The sequence below is a fragment of the Pelodiscus sinensis genome, chromosome 3, assembly GCF_049634645.1.
Source record: "Pelodiscus sinensis isolate JC-2024 chromosome 3, ASM4963464v1, whole genome shotgun sequence".
Taxonomy (NCBI): Eukaryota; Metazoa; Chordata; order Testudines; family Trionychidae; genus Pelodiscus; species Pelodiscus sinensis.
The window spans coordinates 14,980,913-15,004,504 of record NC_134713.1 but is presented as its reverse complement, the minus strand read 5'-3'; the positions used below and the strand labels follow the sequence as shown (position 1 = coordinate 15,004,504).

General features: G+C 43.9%; 1 protein-coding gene across 5 annotated transcripts in view; it reads left to right on the top strand.

Annotated features, from left to right (window-relative positions):
• Positions 1 to 23,592, top strand: part of KLHL29 (kelch like family member 29) — a 598,373-nt gene that overhangs the window by 509,720 nt on the left and 65,061 nt on the right. For all 5 annotated transcript variants that reach the window (XM_075923421.1, XM_075923423.1, XM_075923422.1 and 2 more), the window contains 2 exons: positions 5,558 to 5,757; positions 12,308 to 12,567. In XM_075923421.1, the coding sequence (XP_075779536.1) occupies positions 5,558 to 5,757; positions 12,308 to 12,567 (460 nt within the window). The remainder of the gene's footprint in view (positions 1 to 5,557; positions 5,758 to 12,307; positions 12,568 to 23,592) is intronic.

The window sequence follows — 23,592 nt, the reverse complement described above, 5'->3', positions numbered from 1 at the left end:
ATTTTGTTGGCTGCTTAAATTTTGTTTGTTTCTTGAATTCTGATGGGCCCTGGATAGAAACAGAGAAAGGCAGATTCTATCCACCACTTGCCAGTAGGGGGGAGAGGCGTTCAAATGCATATAACAAAAATGTCTTTATTTTGAGCATTCATCTTTTATTCGGTGTCCACTTTGGTAGGGTGAAGCTGTGATTTGAGGCTGCGCCCCATGTACTGCTTTAGATGTGAAGTGAAGACACTGAAAGGTCTATTAGTCTCCCTGTTCACATTCAGCCTACTGAGGCAGCGTGGGCAGAAGTTGAACCAACTGTTCCTAGTCAGAAATGTACATTTACATAAAATGTTTCATATTGTTCATGTGCATTCCTTTCAGGCAGCTCCATTTTGAATATTCCAAATTTGTTTCATGCAATGTTGTTGTAGCCGTGTTGGTCCTGGGATATTAGAGAGACTAAGTAGGTGAGATTGATCTAATAACTTTTGTTGTGGCAATAGTTTGTAAACAGTGGGGAAACAGGTTTCTAGGCTGATCATCAGTAGCTTTTCACATTTGAAGTGAAACTGGATAAGAATGTAGCCAACTGTAAGAGACAATCAGACTATTTGTCAATCAAAAAGGTGTGGCAGCGAGCCAGGTAGAGGACACAGTATACTTGTCTGCAAATTGAAGAAGTGAAATACCAGAAAAACGCTGTATATAAGGCTACTTCAGCTGGAGTCTAAATAATGTTTTGACACTCAAAGCATCTCATTATAAATTTTTTTGTACTGCATCACAGAAAGATTAGGTTAAAAGAACATCTTGATAAAAATGATGCAGTGAAGTTTTATACACACACACACACACACATTGACTCAGTGTGTTATCTCATGAATTATATACACACACACACACGAGATGATGAAGAAAACTCAGTTGTCTCTTTTTCTAAGCATGAAACACTAGTGCTGATGCTTATTTATGTGTGTTGGATCTCAGGAAATGTATTTTAAGGACAAACTAAAACCAAGAATTCAAAGTATATATAAGTATTTTTCCCGAACCATAGCATAATATTGAACATTGCAAGAAAGAATTTTTCCCCCTTGAAATATTAATCCTATCTTACAGGTGTGCATTTCTGTTAGCTTCCCTATATAGATTAACTCAATGAAAGTGCCAATAACTTTGTTCTTTGGATTCCAGTTTATAACTGAGATGTCCTTTGCTTTAAAAGTCTTCCTGTGCCTGTGACCTTTCCAGTGTAGGGTATTAAATTGAAAGTTGTAGCTAAGCTAAGTGGTCAGAGCATGCCCATGGATCCTGGTTTTATTTAGATAAATCTAATTATCCCATATAGGCAAAAGGTTGTTTTGTTTATTTATTAACTCTGCACTATCAGTGCAGAACTAATACATGGTTTTGCATATTTATTCATTAAATTTTGTTTTCAGATTTTGTAGGTCTACCAGTCACCCCATTGAAAGCTACATTATTAAAATTCTGGAAAAGAAACCTTGACAGCTAACATACAGTTAAGCTGTAAAACTATCTCTACTTGTTTAAATGTATACCTAATGTAACCGCTCTGCTGCTTAGCCCAATATAAATCTTTTTAAAGTCCTGTTCTAAATCACTTCCTTTTTACACTAACTCTTCACAGAGATTGCAACAATGATAAAGTAAAAACTAAAATTGTTTATTACACATTATTTTTTAGAAGCAAAACTTTTTCCCCAGTGGCTGTTGGGAGAGTTATTGATTTTCTGTCACAAAGTGAAACGTTTGACCTTTATAATATGAGCAATGATTAGAAGGTCCATAAAATGACATTGTTCCATTTAAACTTTAGAGTTCACAGAGCAAATAGCAAAATGTGCTTTGTTTAACTGTGTCCATGAATCAAAAACATACTTTACCTAGCTTCAAGCTAGACTAAAATGCTAAGGAGATAGTCTATCAGATGTCCAAAATGCATTGTGCCTGTACATATTCATATTTGTATCTATAAATGAGCTTACATTAAGATGTACCATGTGTTTGAAGAATAGGGCCCACATTTGTACAGTTACGAAGTATGCTTGGTGCATAGAGGACCTTTATATCCTTTTGCATATAAATTAAGAAATGCAGGAACCACTTTAAGAATATAATTATACAATACTTCAGAGTTAGAAAGGAAATACCTAAGAAAAATTCTATTATAAAACCATTTCCGCAATTCATACCCCAGAATCCTGTTTCAAACCATACTTAAGCCTCTCTGTGATGTCTCCAGTCATAAAAGTCTGTCTCCACACGCATTTCTCTTTCTCTGTTCCTTTGAAAACTCACTGTTGATCCCCTAGGTCCTGCTTCCACCAATAATCCCTCACCAGGGTACAATCCATGCAGGCTTCTTATTTCACTTGATTGGGCTGGAAGACCAGGCCTGTTTTCAGTGTGCATCCCAAGTAAGTGATGTGCCTGAGCTGTGCCCCTGTTGGGTATGTCACAAAAGCCTGAGTACCACCACACACCACTTTCAAAGCATCACAGAGGCAGAAACCAACACAATTTCAGTTTCCATTTTGGCTAGTTGTATAATAGAAATAATCTCTTTTGCTCTGTACACTTGCCCATAAGTGGCTTTTGTGATTGAGTAAATACCTTAGCTTTGGTTTGGGTATTTAATCAATTGCAGCAGCCATTTGTTGCTTGGTGTATTACAAAGGAGAAGAAATTATAACTTAATTATTCAAAAGAATGACAGTCTGGAGTCGTTGCTTACATTGGTATTTTCTTTATTCTGATGTCAGTGGCATGCTACTGGTTTTCCACTGTTTCTCCTGTTCGCTGCTGCATTCACAGTAGGAAACAGCATGATTAGTCACGTGGAGAGCTTTGTTACCATGTCGGTGCATGCACTCACCCCCACGGCATTTGCCAGCACAAATAGAGTTAATACCGGTGACAAATATTTGTTTGCAAGGGCGCTGCCTACAGTTCAAAGACTCAATTCTGCTACTTGCCAAATGCCATTACATCCCATTTAAATTTGTGAGCCTTCTGGCCCAGATTGTTCGGTGCAGTAATGCCTAACTGATTTAGGAGCCTAAATATCTTTTGAAAAGGATTTAGGCTCTTCAGCATCTCAATTCCGTCAACTCCTAAATGCCTAAATCCCTTTTGAAAGTGAAATTTAGGCTCCTCAATCAGGTAAGTGTTGCGGTGCTCAGCTTTCCAATAAAAACATGAGCATCGATGCCCAAACATTGAATAACATTAACCAGACCTGCCTGGTGAACTTATTTCAAACAGTTGCTTGAAGCAATTAATGGTAGCACAAGAGAACTTGTTTCCTCAAGGCACCGGACACCATGGAATCACTTGGACACCAGGTATCTGAGGGAATTTGTGTCAGAGGTTCTCTTGCTATTCCAATAGATAGGTTCACTATCTATACAGGCCTAGAGATTAGGTACAGAGGATAGGGAGAGAGAGAGAGAGAGAGAGGCTGTATTTTGGACTCTTTCTGAGGGTCCAACTAATATTTATTTCTCTATCTCACCCAAGAGGGATTTGAGTATGAGCATGACCGTTCTGAGTACATCTGTTAAAAAAATCCATGGTTCAGTACAATGTCTGCATTTTGGGACACTATAAGCTTTTGTAACAAGGTGACTATGCCTACACAAAATGATGATCCAGCGTTTAGGGCACTAGCCACAGACTTGGGTTCAAATTCCTGCTCTGTCACAGACTTCCTGTGTGATTGTGGGCAACTCATTTAGTTTCTTTGGGTATAGCTACACAGTTGTGCTGTGGATACTGCTGTTTTTAGACAGCTGGCGTGAATCCTGTTAGCCCAAATCTGTTGACCTGCTCTAGGAGGCATGATCTAAAATGCGGTGTAGACGTATCTTCTCCTGCTCACTTCCCCATCTGTAACAATAAGGATACCTGACTATACGCTTCCACATAGCAATGGGCTTAAATTGCAGCAAGGGCAGTTTAGGTTGGACATTAAAAAAAACTTCCTAACTGTCAGGGTGCTTAAGCGCCCTGAATAAATTTAGGGAGGTTGTAGAATCTCCATCATCATTGGAGATTTTTAAGAGCAAGTTAGACAGACACCTGTTAGAGATCATCTAGACGGTGCTTGATCCTGCCATGGGTGCAGGGGGCTGGACTCAATGACCTCTCAAGGTTCCTTCCAGTTCTAGTATTCTATGATAGCATTTTGAACCTTGAACACACAGACTCCTAAGCAGTTGCTAGAAGTGATTCGTGCTTGTATTTAAAGCTGGCCCTGGCCCATGGACAGTAATGAAGAGTTTGGTGATCTGTATGATGCACATGGTTCTGGTCATGCAATGGTTTCCACAAGAACCGTAACAATGATGGAGTGAGCAGACTTTGATTATCTGGTCATTAGGAGAAATTAATCTTTCTGTAAGAAGATGTTGAATGGCTCTAACCATTAAAGGAGTTTATTTTCTTACTTTAACAGATTTTCCCCCCCATCCTTGACGTTACCAAATTTATTATCATTTTTGTCTTTCAGGTGTTACCTGTCCTTAGTGTTGCAGCTACACCAGCCAACCATGCATTAGGAACTGGGCCCTTATTTTAATATATTACTATTATTTTTGTCCCATAGTTTCACAAGCACTAATGCACACTTCAAATGCAGGAGATATTTTGATCCCCAAATTATTTAGCACTTTATGCAGGAAAAATCGTAGGCCACAGTCATGAAACTCCGAGAGGATGGCTGCTGGCTTCCTGTGGCAGAGCTGGTTATTGTTTCCCTACCCCTTCCCTTCTTTGCTCTAACCATTTTGTCTGTCTATCTCGTCTTGTATTCAGTTTTCAAAGCAATGCCATGATGGGCTTCCTTTTTAGTGCTTAAAAGGGAACAATATATTTTAGTACAAAACCATATATAGATTGTTACATTAGCATTCATCGGGGAATCAAGGCAAAAAAAACCCCAAAAAACAGTTTAAAAAAATCTTACCATTATTATGACTGATAGAAAAGGTCCGAAAATAGATCCCTAAATGCACATGACATTTCAAATATCATTCTGTATACTGGATGGGGATATGTTCTTGAAAAACTAGGTGACCTTTTCTCTTAAAATTTCAAAGGTTTTTTTCCTTTACTATGTAATAATATGCACAAAAGATGAGATGTTAACTCTGAATGTTAAAATGTATTGTTTCCCTTTGAAAGCTAATCCTGGTCCTCATTCTCATTAATGTTGGCTCTTTCTTTCTTTCTTTCTTTCTTTCTTTCTTTCTTTCTTTCTTTCTTTCTTTCTTTCTTTCTTTTTTTTTGCAACCTTTTTTGCATGAAAATGCAGAGTAGCAATAAACTGATTTTTTTGTAAAACTTGCTTTAAGACTCTTCTCTTTCAGATCCAGTTAAAGTCTTTAAGTTCAGTTATTTTAAAATACAATACTCTTCAATTCCTTAAAAAAATATGGAGAAAGTTAATGAATCAATTTTCTAGCCCTCGCTAATTGGTAAACAACATCAAAAGGGGAATGGCATAATGTCCTGTAAGAATGTCATTGTCTGCTGTTACCAGGTCACCACGAGACAGTAGCAGAGGCGGGGAGAAGCTGGAATTGGCCATGTCAAACCTCACTGCAGACGTCCTGGAATTACTACTGGAGTTTGTTTATACAGGTTCTTTGATCATAGATTCTGCCAACGCAAAAACTCTTCTGGAGGCTGCCAGCAAGTTCCAGTTTCATACTTTCTGTAAAGTCTGTGTTTCATTTCTAGGTAAGTGTCATCCCCACTCAATTTTGTGAGTTTATGGGCCTTAGGACTTTTTTTTTATCTTGGATCTCTACTAGGAAATACAAGATTAAATGTTATTTGAAACACAATAAACCTTCATTTGTTTGGACAGAGAGCTGAACTTAAAATGTTCCCATTGCTGCAGCACTAAACTGATCTGCAGTCTGTAAAATTGTTTTGTTTGTGCAGCTGGAAAAAAATCCAACTGCATTCACATCTTGGATATTTTTTTTTTTTTGTTCTAAATATCAGTGTCCCATTTAATTGGACAAAGATTGTACTTTATGCTGACACTGAGTGCTAAAATGAACATGCATATCCCATACATTTGGTCATTAAAGAAGGTTATAGAAGTTTTGCCTGCTCCGTTTGTTATAACAGTAGGTGAATTTGGACTCCGCATTAAGGGTTATTACTTGGCTATAAGTTTTGTTTTATATGGAGAGTCACCAGAGTTTTATACTTTCATTTGGAGAACTCATAAAATTCAATTAGAAAATTAATTTATAGCTTTGACTGAATTGACCTTCAGATATAGCAGGAATGTTTAGGAAAAGTATTTTGTTTTGGTCAAGTATGTCATAGCACCAAAATAACCTTTCAAATGTCCCAGTAGGATTCAGTAATCTAGATACTACTTACCTCCCTCTGAATTTGTAAGACAGAGAGAAAGACCCCACCCAACAGTCACATTTTTTTTACTGTTCACTGCAATGTTTATTTCCAGCATCTTTCTGTCTTTCTGTTCTTTGAACACTTTGTATTCTGCTAAGTCAACAGCATACACAATGCCAACAATTTCCAGTTATGTTCTGACTGATGCAGCAAAGCCTACACGCAGGTTCCAGATGATGGCTGGCTAACTGCTAGTAAACTGGTCAGAAATGGAATGGAATATCTAAGGCATTTCTTCCTCTTCCTCCAGTCTTATGGCTTCGTGGTTGCTATTCCATGGTTGCTATTTTCTAGTGGATCTGAATTCTCTAAAGAATCTAGCATCAAAAGAACTGTAAGCTCTTTCTTGGTACAGAAAACAGGTGCCAGTAGGACACTAAGGGCACATCTAGACTACGTGTGGCTTCTGAAAGAAGATACGCAAATTCAAGCCAAATTTATATATCTTCTTCCATTTTTTTTCCCAGAAGAGGCTTTTCCGATATTTGGCCCATCTACACAGGGCCAAATATTGGAAAAAAAAACCCTCTTTGGAAAGCCTCCTTATTCCTCCTAAAAGGAGGTTTACAGGGGGATTTTGAAAGAGGGGGTTTTTCCTATACAGGCAGTCCCCGACTTACGCGGATCCGACTTATGTCGGATCCGCACTTACGAACGGGGCTTTTCTCGCCCCGGAGCTCACGGGCGGCGGGTCGCCACCCGTGTCCTCCGGGGCGAGAAAAGCTTCTCCCGGTCTCCCTGGTCTGCTGGGGGGGTCCAGCAAAGCCACTGGACTCCCCTTCCCCAGCAGACCAGGGACACCCGAGCAAAGCCGCCGCCTGGGCGGCTTTGCTCATTTGCCCAGGAGCAAAGCCGCCTGGTCTGCAGGGAGACGGGGAGCAAAGCTTTGGAGCACGCCCGCAGCGGGACAGCCTGGGCGTGCTTGAGCTGTCCCTCTGCGGGCGTGCTCCGCGGCTTTGCTCTCCGTCTCCCTGGTCTTCAGGGAGATGGGGAGCAAAGCCTTGGAGCACACCCGCAGCGGGACAGCCCAAGCGCGCCCGGGGTGTCCCGCTGCGGGCGTGCTCCGTGTCTTTGCTCCCCGTCTCCCTGGTCTGACCAGCAGACCAGGGAGATGGGGAGCAAAGCCTCAGAGCACGCCAGCAGTGGGACAGCCGCGGCGCGCCTGGACTGTCCCGCTGCCCGCGTGCTCTGCGGCTTTGCTCCAGGTCTCCCAGGTCAGCAGACCAGGGAGACGGAGCAAAGCCGTGGAGGACTTGGGCGGTCCCGCCACCCCCGTCTCCCTGGTCTGCTGGGGGGGGGGGGTGCAGCTAGTGACCCCCCCCCCCCCCCGCAGACCAGGCTTTTCTTGCCTACCCCTGGGGTAGAGTAACTGGGGGCTTCCGGGTTGGTCCCGCAGCGCCGCTCCGGACCAACCGGGCAGCACCCCAGCTGCTCTGCCCCAGGCGTCCTGATTCAGCCGCTGCTGGTCAGTTTCAGCAGCGGCTGAATCTGGACGCCTGGGGCAGAGCAGCTGGGGTGCTGCTGGGTTGGTCCAGTAGCGGAGGAGCCATGCTGCTGGAGTAACCCAGCAGCACCCCAGCTGCTCTCCCCCAGGCGTCCCCAAGTCAGCCACTGCTGAAACTGACCAGCGGCTGACTACAGGAAGCCCGAGGCAGAGTTGCTCTGCCCCAGGCTTCCTGGAATCAGCCGCTGATCAGTTTCAGCAGCAGCTGACTTGGGGACGCCTGGGTTTCTTAAGTTGAATCTGTATGTAAGTCAGAACTGGCATCCAGATTCAGCCGCGGTTGAAACTGGTCAGTTTCAGCAGCGGCTGACGCCAGTTCCGACTTACATACAGATTCAACTTAAGAACAAACCTACAGTCCCTATCTTGTACGTAACCCGGGGACTGCCTGTACTTGGCCCCGCGTACATGGGCCACATATTGGAAATCCTCTTCCAGGAATCTGACGAAGTGGGTCTTTGCCCACGAAAGCTTATGCTCCTACACTTCAGTTAGTCACTAAGGAGCCACAGGACTCCTCGCCGCTCTTCTAGGAAAAAAATGGAAGAAGATACGCAAATTTGAGCTGAATTTGCATATCTTCTTTCAGAAGCCACACGTAGTCTAGACGTGCTGTAACAGATTTTTACATAAACCAAACCATGTGTGTCCAAGATAAGTTTCTTACAACTCTCCAGTGTCTCTTTGATGCCCTGTTGAATAGATAGGGAATTTTGGAGTCATTTGGAGAACCAGGCTACCAAACGAGTGAGGAAACTGAAGTACCAGGCAATTTGAAGATGGGAAAGCGAGACACTCCCAAGGGTCTTATGATCCTTTGGAGGATAAATTACAGTCTTATAGATAAGACCAGACGGTATGCCACTCTATGCTTGGGTGAACAAGCAAGAATGGGCTCCTATTAACTAAAATGGATCACAGCCTGTAACAGAGAGGTGTGTTTGTTTGTGCTGATTTTATTAATGCCTAGCTCATATGCTCCATCCTCCCTAAATTAAAAAGACAATATTCAACACAAACAGATGGGCTCTGACACTAATGATTGAACTCCTGTTACATGGGCACCACTGGTCTGCCAAGCAATGTTTCATGCATACTACCAATCTCTGCCTATCTCTCTGCTCGTGCATCCACCCCATCCCCAGATACTTTGAATAAAATATGGGCTTTGCAGTGTGCCTGGAAGGTTAACAAATACAGATTCTGGCAGATCAACATAGGGAACAAATTCCAAAATGAAAGACATAAATAGAGAATGCCCTGCCAATACAAGTTTCTCTGCTGATCTCAGCTACAACAGTCTGGCAAAGGTGATCTTGTATTTAACCAGGTCTCGGAACATTTAGGAATTCATAGGTTAAAACTGTCATCCTTAAATTTCACCCATAAATCTGTTGGCAGCTATCCTAGAGCAGTCTGTTTAACAACTGATTAATCTCGGGCTGATATAATCTAGGGCTGGATCCCCTGAGGTGCAGCCTTGGACTATGGCACCATAGCATCCCCTTAACTCTCTCCAGCTATCTCGCAATGCCTTGCTAGTGAGCAGCACCCACCAGGTGGTGTTATTGCTTAGCACAACCGCCCCCACCCCACACTAGATTGCATGAATGTTCCCAGAGCCACTCATGAATTACACAGAAAAAGGCACCAGAGTCAAATCCTCCTAGCTCCCAGCATGTACTTCAGGAATATACCATCTAGTGTATTAATTGGTTCACCACTTCATCAGTGAAAAATGGATATCACAGCCCTTTCAAAACCTGAGGCAAATCTGCCACATACTTCACACAAACTCACAGTAAAGATATACAGTAAAACAAATTTACTGACTATAAATAGGAATTTTAAGTGATGTTAAATAATAGACAAAAAGTCAGAGTGGTTACCAAAGGAAAAGAAAATATAAGTACACTGTCTGAGCTCTCTATTAGTCTGGGCAACAACTAGATCAAGCAGTTTTTCTCACGCTACTAGATATTCACCCTTGAAATCTGGTTCAATCCCCTGAGTTGGAACCTTCAGTCTTCTCAGTGTTCTGGTTGTTTACAGTGCGGATGCATGAAGGAGGAAGACTAGGCATGGACCCCTGGCTTTGTTTTTTTAACTCTTCGTCCATGTGCTTGGTGAATACAAATCCAGGCATCTCTGGGAACATTGCTGAGTATCCAAGCAAAGTTGAACAATTCCCCTGATGTGGCCTCATCCTGGCGAGTCATTGCATTGTAGCTCCTTTGCTGGACTATGGCTGGTGATGTCTGTTCAACAGCAACCACCCTGTTGTTGGTTACCTCCTTTGTCACTGTTTCTCTAGAATTAGTATGTGGGCACCTACCACCAAATCCACAGCATATTTTAGTGACAATCATGCACTATATTCTCATAACTTCGTATGCATTCATGATATACATATTTACACAAAGAAATGACTTTCAATAGATCATAATCTTTCTGCTGACATCTCACATTATATGCAATATCACAGTTATATACAGATGAGGGATATGTAGGTTACAGGGTGCTCCCCCAAGGTACAGAATGTCACAGGTGGAGCCCCTTGTGAAGTGCTATTCAATCCTAGTCTTTAGTGACAAAGGCATGGATAATCATAGCAAGACCTGAATCAGCAGGAAAATAGTGCTCTCTCTTATTCAGTCATGGATGGAGCAATGGGTTATCCAGCCTCTCTTTGTTGTCTAGGCATCCAGAAGTATCTCAAGATCTAATTAGACACCTATATAATGAACTACTGATGCAAGTACAAGTTGAACCTCTCTAATCCAGGACCCTGGGGATCTGACTGGTGCCGAACCAGGGAATTTGCTGAACCACTGGAGGTCAATATTGTCTAGCAGCATTGCCAACACTTCCACTGCTTATTGGGCTCTTAGAAGACACTTAGGGGTAAATTAGAGCTAAATAACAGCACAGAACATTGAGAGCCAGGACTGGTGGCTATAAGCAAACTTTATGGGACTGCAGGAAACTTGGCCACACCCATGATAAGTGGCTGCCCAGCTAGCTAAAATCATGCTAGACCATGGATGTTGCCGGATCAGAGAGTGCCGGATTAGAGCCTGTAATTGGTGCACTCTTTTTATTTAAAGGTGCTGGTTGTGGAATGAGGTTGCTCCGACAGCAACCTCTGTCCGCGGGGAGCTCAGACATACCCCCTAGCCTCCCCAGGGACAGTGGCTGCTGCTGCAAAGCACCCTCTTTCTGCAGCAGGCCCAGGTGCACCTCAGACAAAAGCTGCTGCACGGGATGCTGCCAGGGCCCAGCCTCCCCTTTCTCCTCCCCCCCCCCCCCCCACTCTGCTGCCCCTGATAGAAGCAGCAGCACAGGGAGGCAGGCAGCACCGCAGAGCCAGTGCTGGGGGGAATCAGCTTTTAAGCCAGCTCCCCCAGCACTGGCTTCTGCTTCTGCCTCTCTCCTCCCCCCCTCACCCTCTCACCTCTGATACAGAGGCAGCAAGGGGGGAAATGCAATTATTCAACTAGATTAACCAGTAAGCCTAGGGTTTTCAGTTAATCGACTAGCTGGCTACTTGTTCACATCTGTACCTTGAATCTTAATAAAATGTTTTCTGTTAATGGCTTGGCTGGAAAAGCTGAGACCCAAGAACCTTTTAGCTCCTCTTGCACAGATTTCCTATTGGTGTTTTTTTTTTCATAGAACTGAGAAACAAAAAGGACAGTAAAGTATACAGCATAGCACAACTTTAACATAAGACTACACACTGTGCAGTTACTTCTGTTTGCCAGGAAACAGATAATGCTGTTTCCTCTGTGAATGATTTGCTTTGAAACACGACTACACAACATTTAACTGTATAATCTGTGTTTTGCATTGAGGAATGTCATCACATTCTATAGTAACGTTTCTGTGGGAAATTATTTTATTGGGAGTAGGTTAGTAGCTAAGCAGGACAAAAATGATCATGAAGCAAGTTTAGCATCCTCAAAAACGTCCTCAGAGCCATTTGAATTTATTCTTTCAGCACCTATATTAGAGTTTACTTCTTTGTTGTTTCTTAAAGGAACATGGCAGGCAGTAGAATTAGCAGTGGTCTCACTAGCTGATTTATACCAAGAGGAGGTCCTTAGTAATAAGGTTACACACACACACACACACACACACACACACACACACACACACACACACACACACACCCATGTAAAGATGCAGATCTAAAGAAAGTGCATTTGATAGACTATTTCTTTTCATGGTGCCTCACTGGGTTTTATTCAAAGTGAATCAGAGTTATTTATGTTCATAGCATCTATTTCCTCTTGTTATCAGTGAAATCATGCCATTTTATGCATTCAGTTATACTTTATTTGCTCCTTTTAGAAAAACAATTGACTGCTAGCAACTGCTTAGGAATATTAGCCATGGCAGAAGCCATGCAGTGCAGCGAGCTATACAACATGGCGAAAGCATATGCCCTGCAAATTTTCCCAGACGTGGCCAATCAAGAGGAGATCCTTAATATCTCAAAAGATGACTTCATTTCCTACATGTCCAATGACAGCCTGAACACCAAAGCAGAAGAGCTGGTGTACGAAACTGTGATAAAATGGATTAAGAAAGATGCTGCACTGAGAGCTCAGGTAAAAATAATCAGAGAAACCACTCTTTCCTCCATTCTCATAAATACCTTTTTAAAGTAGAAACTATCCCTATGTGATTTTAAATGTAAAATGAATAAAAGATGGGCTTGTGGAGGTAAAAAGAGAGCAAGCAAATCCAGGTTATGCACAAATTGTATTGCCATTTCAGAATCTGCTCTCCCTATCCAATTGTTTAGAATTAAAAGCTGCTCATTTGCTGTACATATGTTACAAATATAGTCTTGGGGTGGTTAGCTGCAGACTTGGTCAAAAATAAATCTTGAAGGTTTATAATTGTATGATATGTTACCTGAGGAAAGTGATACTTTTTTGGTAAGGGATGCACATTCAGTAACAGTAGGAAGCAAAAATCCTTAGTAAATCACAATTTTTTTGTGCTGAATGCTAATAGCATGACCACCTTATAAGTACACTGGTATACAAAATTGTACTGTATCTTTACTGGATATTCAGATACCCCCTTTGGTAGTATATAAATATTTATTAGGGTTAGCTTGTCTGCACCATTTGTCTGACTTATGCAGTTGCCCTTAACTCGTGAAGTTAAATATATTACCTTGCCTAGCACTATCTCGAGATAAGTGTTATAAATAGTGACTGGTTTTGAGGACAATAAAGGTAAAACATTGTCCTTGAGATAGATGAATTATATCGGTGACACTTAAAAGCCTGTCACTCTCCTTAGATATAACTAAATAAGATTTTCAGTTAGTTGATCTTGATAGCTAACTGCAGTGATATGGGGATGTTTGAGTACCTAAGCTGATTGTTTGTTTGATCCCCAAACTTAATACTGGGTCAGAATGTTCCCTGTGACAGATGGTCCAGGCCGGGACAGAAGGGAAAATGACTCCCCCGTGTTATTGTCACTTCCCCAGTATCCTGCTGAGCTTCTGTTTGTGTGTTGGGGAGGTGGGATTGGTGAAAGATCAAATTAGGTGATTGGCCATTTCTGGCTATCAGGCTCTGCGTTCTAGGCAGTCATGCCTGGAGGTTAGAGCAATGGTTGAGAGTAGATAACAGGAGCCAAAGCTAGACATAGAGTCAAGACTAGCCTGAGATGGATGTTGAAACCAGGGCCAGAGGACAGGCCATAGGGTCAGAACTGGGGTCAGAAGCCATAGCAAGCCAAATCAGGATCGTAGTTGGAATCCTGATGCAGGTCAAAGGTCAAGCTGGGAGTCAGTTCAAGGGCCTGAGATCAGGAGGCAAGTGTAGGACTGCAGCAGGTCAGGAACAGGGCTGGAATGAGGCAGGAATAAAATACAGACAAGACTAACATGCCCTGGAACAAGACTCGGGCAAGGCTGGGGCAGCAAATCGAGAGCAGGCTGTAGGCCAACACTACGTGGCTGTAGAGAACCCCCTCAAAACTTCTCTCCTCTTCAAATGGGCAATGTACAGGAGTCTTTGGGGACAACCTTATAGAGTTTTCCTGCCTCTGTGGCCACCTTCTAGGCTTCTGTACTGGAGACAGCAGGGCTGACAGCTATTGTGGGCCTGGGGGCAAGGTGTGGGGGGGGTAGTTCTGTGCAACTGGGAGAGATGGACCTTCAAGCGGAAGGGCAGGGCCAACCCTTAGTGCGTCACTGGGCCCTCTCTCCCAGCCATGAGAACCCCACGGAATGACGGAGTGGTGCTCCCGCGGTGTTTGAAAGGGGCCCAGAGCTCCTGGCTGCTGCTATTGCTACAACGCCAGGTCCTTGTGCAATTGCCTCCTTGCCCCGCTCCCACCTCCGTCTGGGTGCCTGGCTGGAGGGGATTGCCTGTCTGGGCAGTATATATTATGAAGATGGTGATTATCGCGAAACATTTATGCAGTGCCGTTGATTTACTGAAATGGGCGCCTTTTTGAACTCCCCCTAGCCTGGGGAAATGTGCAGTGTTAGCGTGTGTTTCTCTGCTTGTTTAAAGTTTGATGAAGACAGTCAGTTCTGAGCAGCTGCTGTACTGAAACCGAACTTAATGGAAACTATGGGATTATTCTCAAGGGAAGTAGTGGAAAGAACCTTGCAGAATGAATCTGTTTCTCTGTCACAAACAGAGAGTGTCAGTCACCGTGCAATCTAGGTTATGTTTTCCAGATTGCTAGTTTAAGTATTTCTTTCTGCCTCCTGCTAGGCTGATGTTATGAATTTGTTTTTTAAGTGATGGTTTAGTTTTCCCTCTCACTGCTGCTACTGCCACCTCCACCTCCTCTTCTTTCACTTTTGTGTTGCAGCCACTGGAGTTAGACTTGGGGTGGTTATTGTTGTTGTTTTTTCCAAGTTGCTCTCCTGCTTCTGGAAGAGCTTTTATAGTTCGTGGTGGAAACTTTATTTGTTTCTCCAGATTTCTCACTTTGTTATTTGATTTAATATGTTTTTCTTTCAATTTTTATATGTATCTATAGGGAGATGAATGCTTTGAATAAATTAATGCTAAAGGTTCCAATAATGGGCTGCTTTCCCATCCATTCTGCTGCTAAGCCAGGTTTTAAGGGTGGCTGGCTGGCTGAGCTAACTTTTTCTTACCTCTTCTGTATCCTACTGTATTATATATAAGGCTCTTAGTCAGATAGATGCTTATTTTCTGAAAGCAGAAGCTCTTGCTTTTTAGATTTACCATGAAACACCCTTCTTTAAAATTTTATAATGGCATCTACATTTTCAGAGATCAGAAACAAATTACTCTGGGGATGCATATAGAGTCAGACTAGCCAGTCTTCTGTCTGATAAAGAGGATCTGTGGAAATGTTGATGACTTCTCTTTCCAGCATGAGAAATACATAGCCCAGACCTACCAGAGGTACAGTCCCTGAATTCATTGGAAGTCTAGGGTGCTCAGCGCTTTACAGAATCAAACCTACCATTTCTGCCAAGTCTGTTCAGTGTGTGTAAACAGGGAACACTTCTCAAATTGGGAATAGCTATGTCAAGCTGTCTGGAGTGGCTCACGACCATGAGTATCAAACACAGGGCAGAATGCTGCAAACCAGGGCACAAACCCCAAACTGGGTGTGAGTATTATATTTGGATTTCACTGACCAAAACCTCAGGTGTGAACTTCTCAAGCACTATAATAGCATTAACATTAAGTCACTCCTGTCTCTTGCCACTTAGGCATGCCTGACTTTGTGAGAAATGGTTCCTTATATCAAAAGTTGCAACAATATTCAGGTTACTCCCAGTCCCAGGCTATGTCTACATTACAGGCTTCTTGCTCAAGAAGCTTTTTGCGGAAGAGATTTTCCGCAAAAACTTCTTGCCACAAGAGCGTGTCCACACTGCAAAAGCGCATCGAAAAAGTGAAGCGCTTTTGTGCAGGAGAGCGTCCAGACTGCATGGACGCTCTCTTGAACAGAAACTCTGATTGCTATTTACAGAATGTCCACCAGAGCACCTGTGCTTTTTTCGATTGCCTCTTTTTGCGCAAAAAAACCCTGTTCTCCGTCCACACATCCCTTTTTGTGCAAGAGCACTTGCGCAAAAAGAAGTTATTCCTCATAGAAGGAGGAATACCTACACCGGAAAAAACCCCTCTGTTCTTTCATTTCACTTGAGCAAAAACGCGGTTGAGGCGTGGACGCTCCGCGAGTTTTTTCACAAAAACAGCACTACATTCTGTAGTGTAGACCTAGCCCCAGAGACCAGTCACTTACCCCAGGTTAGTGGTTCTCAGCCCACAGGCTGCTTGGTGCCCAGTCAGCACACAGCTGCAGCACGTGTGACATATTCAGAATTATACAGGTAGTATGTACATTGCGTGACTGTATCCTATATAACACATAGTGAGCTGCATATGCACCCCACAGTGGTAAATAAGTTTAAATCAATGTGCCAGGTCATTTGTATCTAGATCTCTCATCAAAGTTAACATTTATATCTAATTCTATAATAAACTATCGGAAGATTTATGAACTAAGAAAAAGAAGTGATAGTTATTTAAAAAAGTTTAAAGAAGGTAAATATACACATGAGTACAGTCTTAAGTTTCAAAAGTTATAGAAGTTTCTATAATAAGCAAGCTCTCTAAGTCCTTCAGGGCTAATCCAGGCCAACCACTGGGAATCCTTTGCTCATGCTTAGTCATACTTGTCTTTCAGGCTACGTCTACACTCTGGGTTTTCCCGGAAGAGGCAAAGCAAATAAAGCGCGTATTAGCATTTTCTCGTGCTTCATTTGCATAATCTCTTCCGATCTGTTTTTGCTCAAGGGGTTTTTGTGCAAAAACAAGCAGTGTGGACATTTCCTTTTTGCTCAAGATCCTTATATCTCCGGCATAAAGATAGTTTTTTCTTGACAGGGATATTTTTATTGCCTTCCCTCAAAGTTCAAGATGATGAGCCGAGTTCATGTGCACACTTGCTTTTCATTGTGAGAAACGGGGGCCAATAATAAAGTATTTTGTCCTCTGATGTTGCACTATTGTTTGTCTGGTGTACTGGGGCATGTTGTTGTTGTTGGACAAAAAAGGCAAACTAAGAATTTCACTCTTTATAAGTCTTCTATTTTGGCTGGATAAACAGTTGTACAGTTACAGAGCAAACACATTATCCTATAACATGGGATACAGATATTATAGGTGAGATCAATGCATGCAACAACTTAGAAGTCTAAACACTAAACATGGTTTTTCATATAAATTTAATACCTGCTTTAACAGTATTAACATAGGTGAGCCAAACTAATTCATTTATGTATTTGTCAGAGTTCAGTTGAAGCCTAGGGGCTTAGCATGAGCCTGGTTTGGCAGCATCACAGGATACTCTAACCCAGGGCTACTCAACTTTGGAAGCTCTGGGGGCCACAATGATACTCACAGCACATACTGAGGGCCGCAACTTAAGTGTGGTGGCATATACATGCAAATAGATATGCAAATATATGCAACTAGCTTATTTCACACTGACAGGCATGAATACAAAGCACTTCCCACAATGCCCCGGTGCTCCAGGCACCTCCTCCCTGGGGGCTAGAAACGCCGACACCTTGTACCCCTCTGTTCCAGCAAGCCTGGCCGCTTGCGCCTTTCAGTTTTCACCCCGCCTGGAAGACACCTCACCGTTGTGAAGCGTGTTCCCAGTGGAAGCCATGTTCAAAGGAACCGACCCGCGAGCCACGTGTTGAGCCCTCCGTAAACCCAAACCACCCTGCAGGCCACAAACAAACAGGACGCGGGCCACATGCAGACCGCAGGCTGCATGTTGAGTAGCCCTGCTCTAACCAGTGGGTGTAAGGCACCACAGAACCTACTTTGGTAACCAACCAGTGAAACCACAAAAGTGAGGGCCCATGAACCAAGAGCAAATTGATGTGCTGATTCTGGGCAATCTCTACTAGCAGGGGTCCTCTGGAGCTCCTGCTACAAATTAAAAATCCTCTGGGAGATACAGTGCCACCCTCCCCGCTGTCCGTCACTAAGGGTGAATCCTGGCAGGGGTGCAGCTGGCCGAGGATCTGCAGGAATCTGGGGGAGAGTATGAAGGCCATGCTCTGTAAACCACTATATTCTATTCTGTATTGTCTCTGGAGGTGGTGTCATATATGTGCATGAGGCTTTCTGAAGATACATCAAGACAAGGTCTTTGCCCGGAAGCACTTGCAGCGTAATTCACAAAGCCAACATAGTGAGTAAAGGCAGGTGTCTGGTTACAGAGTGAGCTGAGTTTTACATCCCTTTTTCTCCTTCTACGGTGCATCTCTCCAGGATGGAACTCTGTGGTTTAAGTGGTCTGGGACTGCATCTCTGGGCAGCAATCCCCCTATTTCCCCACCATTTTAAGTCAGCAGGCCAAGCTCTGTTTGGCACTTGTAAGCCCTTTTCCTCAGGGAACCTCTGGCAACAGCTGGTTAAGGTGATTCAAATGCCGCTTGTTCAAAGCAAATCATCATTATTCAGCCAGAGGTACATCGCAGGCAGAGCAAAGAGTAGAACAACAAAAGGCCTATATCTCTGGTTCCTACCTGCACCTCATTTTATCCTTGCAAGTGCTGGGTGAGTTCCACTTAGTCCAGACATCCCAACTCCTGGACAGGGAGGAACAGGCTACCTGCTGCATCTTCTCCCTCGCTGTGTGTTTCTGTCACCATCTCCCTCAGGCAGCTGCTGGAAGGCCACGCAGACCTCCTTCCTTACCAGGCCTGGGGGCACTTTAATGGTTTAGTTTCCCCTTTGAGCCTAGACTCAGGAATGGAAGTCATAAACCAAGATATTTTGGCCTTGGAAAGGATTCAGAAAAGGACAACTAAAACGATTAGGGATTTGGAATGGGTCCCATATGAGGAGAGGTTAAAGCGACTGGGACTCTTCAGTTTAGAAAAGAGGAGACTGAGGAGGGATATGATAGAGGTCTATAAAATCATGAGTGGCGTGGAGAGGGCGGATAAAGAAAAGTTATTTATTAGTTCCCATAATAGAAGAACTAGAGGACACCAAATGAAATTAATGGGTAGCAGGTTTAAAACTAATAAAAGAAAGTTCTTCTTCACACAGCGTGTAGTCAACCTGTGGAATTCCTTGCCAGAGGAGGCTGTGAAGGCTAGGACTATAATAGAGTTTAAAGAGAAGCTAGATAATTTCATGGAGGTTAGGTCCATAAAAGGCTATTAGCCAGGGGATAGAAATGGTGTCCCTGGCCTCTGTTTGTCAGAGGCTGGAGAAGGATGGCAGGAGACAAATCACTTGATCATTATCTTCGGTCCACCCTCTCTGGGGCAACTGGTGCTGGCCACTGTCAGCAGACAGGCTACTGGGCTAGAAGGACCTTTGGTCTGACCCAGTACGGCCGTTCTTATGTTCTTAGCCAGATTGGTGGAAGGTTGGCAGGGGTGTAACCCACACACATACTGGGTGTCGTGTGGTGGCACTGAGACCACTTACAGAGAGAATTATGAGGCTGCGCCACAGCCTTGCCTGAGAGGCAGCTGGCTTTTAGCTCATAGGGTAGAGGCTCATGCACTAAGCTCCAAATGTCCCAGGTTCAGTTCTGCCTGTCAGTATTACAGGCACATTCCCTACCTTGTTCCCTTAAGGAACTTTATTTCTGTCATTGGCTTACTCCTGTTCGACCCCTCCTCCCCTGCCACACCTGAACGGTCTCCTTTGATCCAACTCCATGCAGTCAGGCAGGATTATCTCAATCAAGAGAACTAAGGTGATATTTATTTTAAAAAAATACACAGATCTCTTCATTCTCCACAGCGGGGAGTAAGTAGGGTGACAGCACCAGGGAGAAAAAACTCTTTGGAAAGCTGCTATTGCTTGTGCACTAGCTTCGCTGTAATCACCAGCGTCCCTGCATTATATTAGCTTTGGGGAGGGGGATCAGAGGGAGGTAAATATTCAAAGGCACAAATGGGATTTAGTCCCCTATTCTCATTGAAAGAGAATGAGGACTGGGTGCCCAACTGTTCTTTGTGCCTTTGAAAATCTCCTCCTTGGATATCAAATTCTTTTTTAGTGTTGTTAATCCTCTTATGGCCAGGCTCAGAGTGGCACTGGGGACTCCTGAAGGGACATGGACGGTGAGAAGCAAGGTGAAATAGTCTCGCCGGTTTTAATTCTGTAAAGTGTGCCATTTAGGAGTCTTGCAGGGCTCTATAAAAGAGCTGTACCGCTTTACTGAAAACAGCTTCTGAGATGTGCTACAAAGGGAGAGTAACAGAGCTTTTAAAGGTCACCGATCTGTCTACATAAGACAGTGAGCTCCAGTAATGAAATATTCATTAAACTAATATTTGGTAAATAACTGTACCCCAGCGTTTTGGAACGGTATGCCAGCTGCATATGGCAACATTTACAGAACTATTTCAGCTCTGCTGGTAATGCAGTTGCATAAAATCAATCTAAATGAGAAAAATAGCATTTGATGTCAGGCTACTGACTGGTTAGGTAATTTCATTTCCTATGGCAGTGGAAGCAGACCACAGGTTGTAGCACTTCCTTTTGGTTATTTCTTACTTGCTGGAATGCCTGCAACAGACTGATACATCTAGAAAAGTGGGATTTCCTGGTTTTCTGTTTGTTTCTCTTCTTGACTGATTAATGAGATGGTAGGTTTATCAGGGTAATTATTCCTTTTAGTCTTAGTTTAACTCTGGGGAGCTCATGCAAAATATGTATTATATTGTGATACTGTCGTCTGGAATGTATCATGGTGGTCAGAACATAGGTGCCAGAAACACTTGTGCTCTAGTCTTAGCTTAGCCATAGACTCACTATGTGGACTTGAGTAACCAGTTTGCCTACCACCACTTCCCTCTCTGTAAAATGTGGGGGAGGAGAACACCGATCACAGTGAATGTTGAGAGGATATACAGGATTCTCAATTAGTGCACACCAGTGCTGCTGGGCTAACGGTCAATGGATTTATATCAATACACTCAAGTTGAAGATCTGCCCCAATATCTATTCAAAGACATTGAAGATCTAACATAGCAGGCCTGTATAAAGGGTGGTGCGAAGAGTGCGAACACCCCCCCCATGGTTCCCCAAGTAAGCATAAGAGGGCTCCGTGGCTCAAGCTCAGCCCTCCTCCCCCCATATCAGGGAGCCTGCGCTGGTACTCCAGGCTTGCCAGTCCTCCCCGCCTCCCCTGTGAGGTTGGAGCGCCAGCACCAGCTTCCTGTTGGTGGGAGAGAAAGCCCCGAGCCTTGCTGCATGATCCAGCTTGTGGGGAAGAAGTGCTCCCTCTCCCCCTGTCCTGGTTGGGGCTGGAGGCTTTCCCTGCTGCTCCCATTGGTCAGAATCCCATCAATGGGAGCAGTGGGAGGTGGTGTCTGGGACTGGTATAGGGTGCAAAGGCAAGTAAATATCCCCTTTCCCCACATTCCCAGCCCCTGCACACTCAACCCCCTCAACCATCCCTCTGGCAAGACCTCCCACTGCACCCTGTTCCTGCACCCTCCCTCCTGGCCAGACACCTATCCCCAGCCTGCTCCTGCACCCTTCCCCCTGGCCAGACGCTTACTTCCAGCCCGCTCCTGCATCCTGTCCTGCTCCTGCACCCTCCCCCTTGACTACGCACTGCACCTTCCCTTGCTCTTTCGTCCTCCCCCTGGCCAGACACCCCACTCCCAGACTGCTTCTGCACCTTCTTCCCATCCAGACTTTGCACCCTCACCTTCTACTGCACCTCACCTTCCGCCAAGATCCTGCACTCCCATTCCCCTCAGTAGCAGTCCTGACCCACTCACTGAACCCCCCATTTTTGTCTCAAACCCAAAGCCTAGGGGGTCCACAAAATCCATGAGTCCTAGAACCCCAGAAGAGTAAATCTGGCCTATGGGAAGCCCTGAACCTCAGTCCTCCCCAGAGGACTGAAGTGTCTTAGTAGGGAGCCGCAACAGTGAGGGTTGGGAAGAGCACTGTGTTGCAGGGGGATGGGCGGGTGGGACTGGTGGCAGTGTGGCAGGACAAAGGGAACAATGCTTTGCCCCACCCACGAGGAGTGGCCCGGACCTGGTCTCGCTGGCCGGAAGTCCTACTTGCACTCACCCAGTGCTGACCTCGCTGAGCAGATAGAGCAGCAACAGGCAGACGTGGCCAAGGGAGCGGGGGGCCATGGTGGGTCACGCTGCCTGCCATGAACCCCAGGAGGTTATTTCTATAAAACCTTTATTACTGTATCAATTTTTAGTATGTTATAACAAAGTCATTTTACCAATCACTGTTTCCACTCAAATGTTTCATTAACCTCTCTTAGGCACACTTAGTGCATGACTATTTTGAACTCCTTTATATTTCAAAAAAATTGTAGTCCACGTCTACCGAAAAAGCACACACACACCCCGAGAAATTCCTGCGTACGGACCTGCATAGTAAATATATTATCTAGCCAGAGTGCCATGTGATCCACCCAGACATGATAATATGCCTTTCTTTTTGAAAAAGCACGGTTTAACAGCAAAATGTCCAGTTATAAAATGAAATGTCTTACCCATAAAAAAATTAATGAGCTGTCTGCAAACTTGTGTCCTCAGAGAAAGCTCTGTCTAAATAGTATCCTAATGGTACCTGAGAACCAGAGATGTGTAGACAAATTGAAGGTAATTTAGAGAAGAACAAAACAAATGATTAAAGGACTAGAGGAATTGATTTTGAGGGAAAGATTAAAAGGATTGAATATGCCTGACTTGGTCTAACAACAGCTAAAGGGGGATAACTGTCTACAAGTATTTGAAAAGGAAAGGAGAGGAATTACCTAGGGTGGTGCGAGAGAGCATGACTACTGCTGAGGGGATGGGATAAAATTGAGACAAAGGAAATGCAGGCCGAATGGACGCCAGTAATTGTAGTGGCTACGACTCATAGAAAGGGAAGAAGATGTGGAGATGGAAACGTGGCATTATATCTAAAGCTATAAATTACCAATGAACTACTACCTTTTGACAATTAAAGAGAATGGCAATAAAATTACATGGATTAGGATGCAAGGAATGACAAAGAAACAGTGTGTTTCTGGAAGAAAGAAAAATGGGCCTCTCTCAAGGCCTATGACTACACTGCAGGCTTTTTGCGCAAGAACTGTTTTGTGCAAGAATTCTTGCACAAAAGGTCTTGCGCAAGAGCGCATCCACACTGCCATGTGCTTTTGCGCAAGAGATATGCTATTGCGCAAGAGCGTCCATAGCAGTGTGGACGCTCTCTTGCACAAGAAAGCTCTGATGGCCATTTTAGCCATAGGGGTTTCTTGTGCAAGAAACCCCTGTTGCCCGTCCACACTGCCTTCTTGCTCAAGAGCTCTTGCTCAAGCATTGAACTCTTGCTCAAGGCTTATTCCTCATGGGAATGTCTATACTAGAGTGTTATTTCAAAATATCTTAATTCGAAATAGTTAATTCATAATAAGTTATTTCAAAATAGTGCGTCTATACACAAAATGCAATTCGAAATAGCATTTTGCTAAATTGAAATAGCACGTCCACACAGCGGTCGAGGGCGCGGTGCAGTGCAGGGTTCTCAGTGCCCCCAGGTGCTGCTCTCGATACCCCTGCAGTGTTCGGCTGGTCCTCCTGCGGAGCC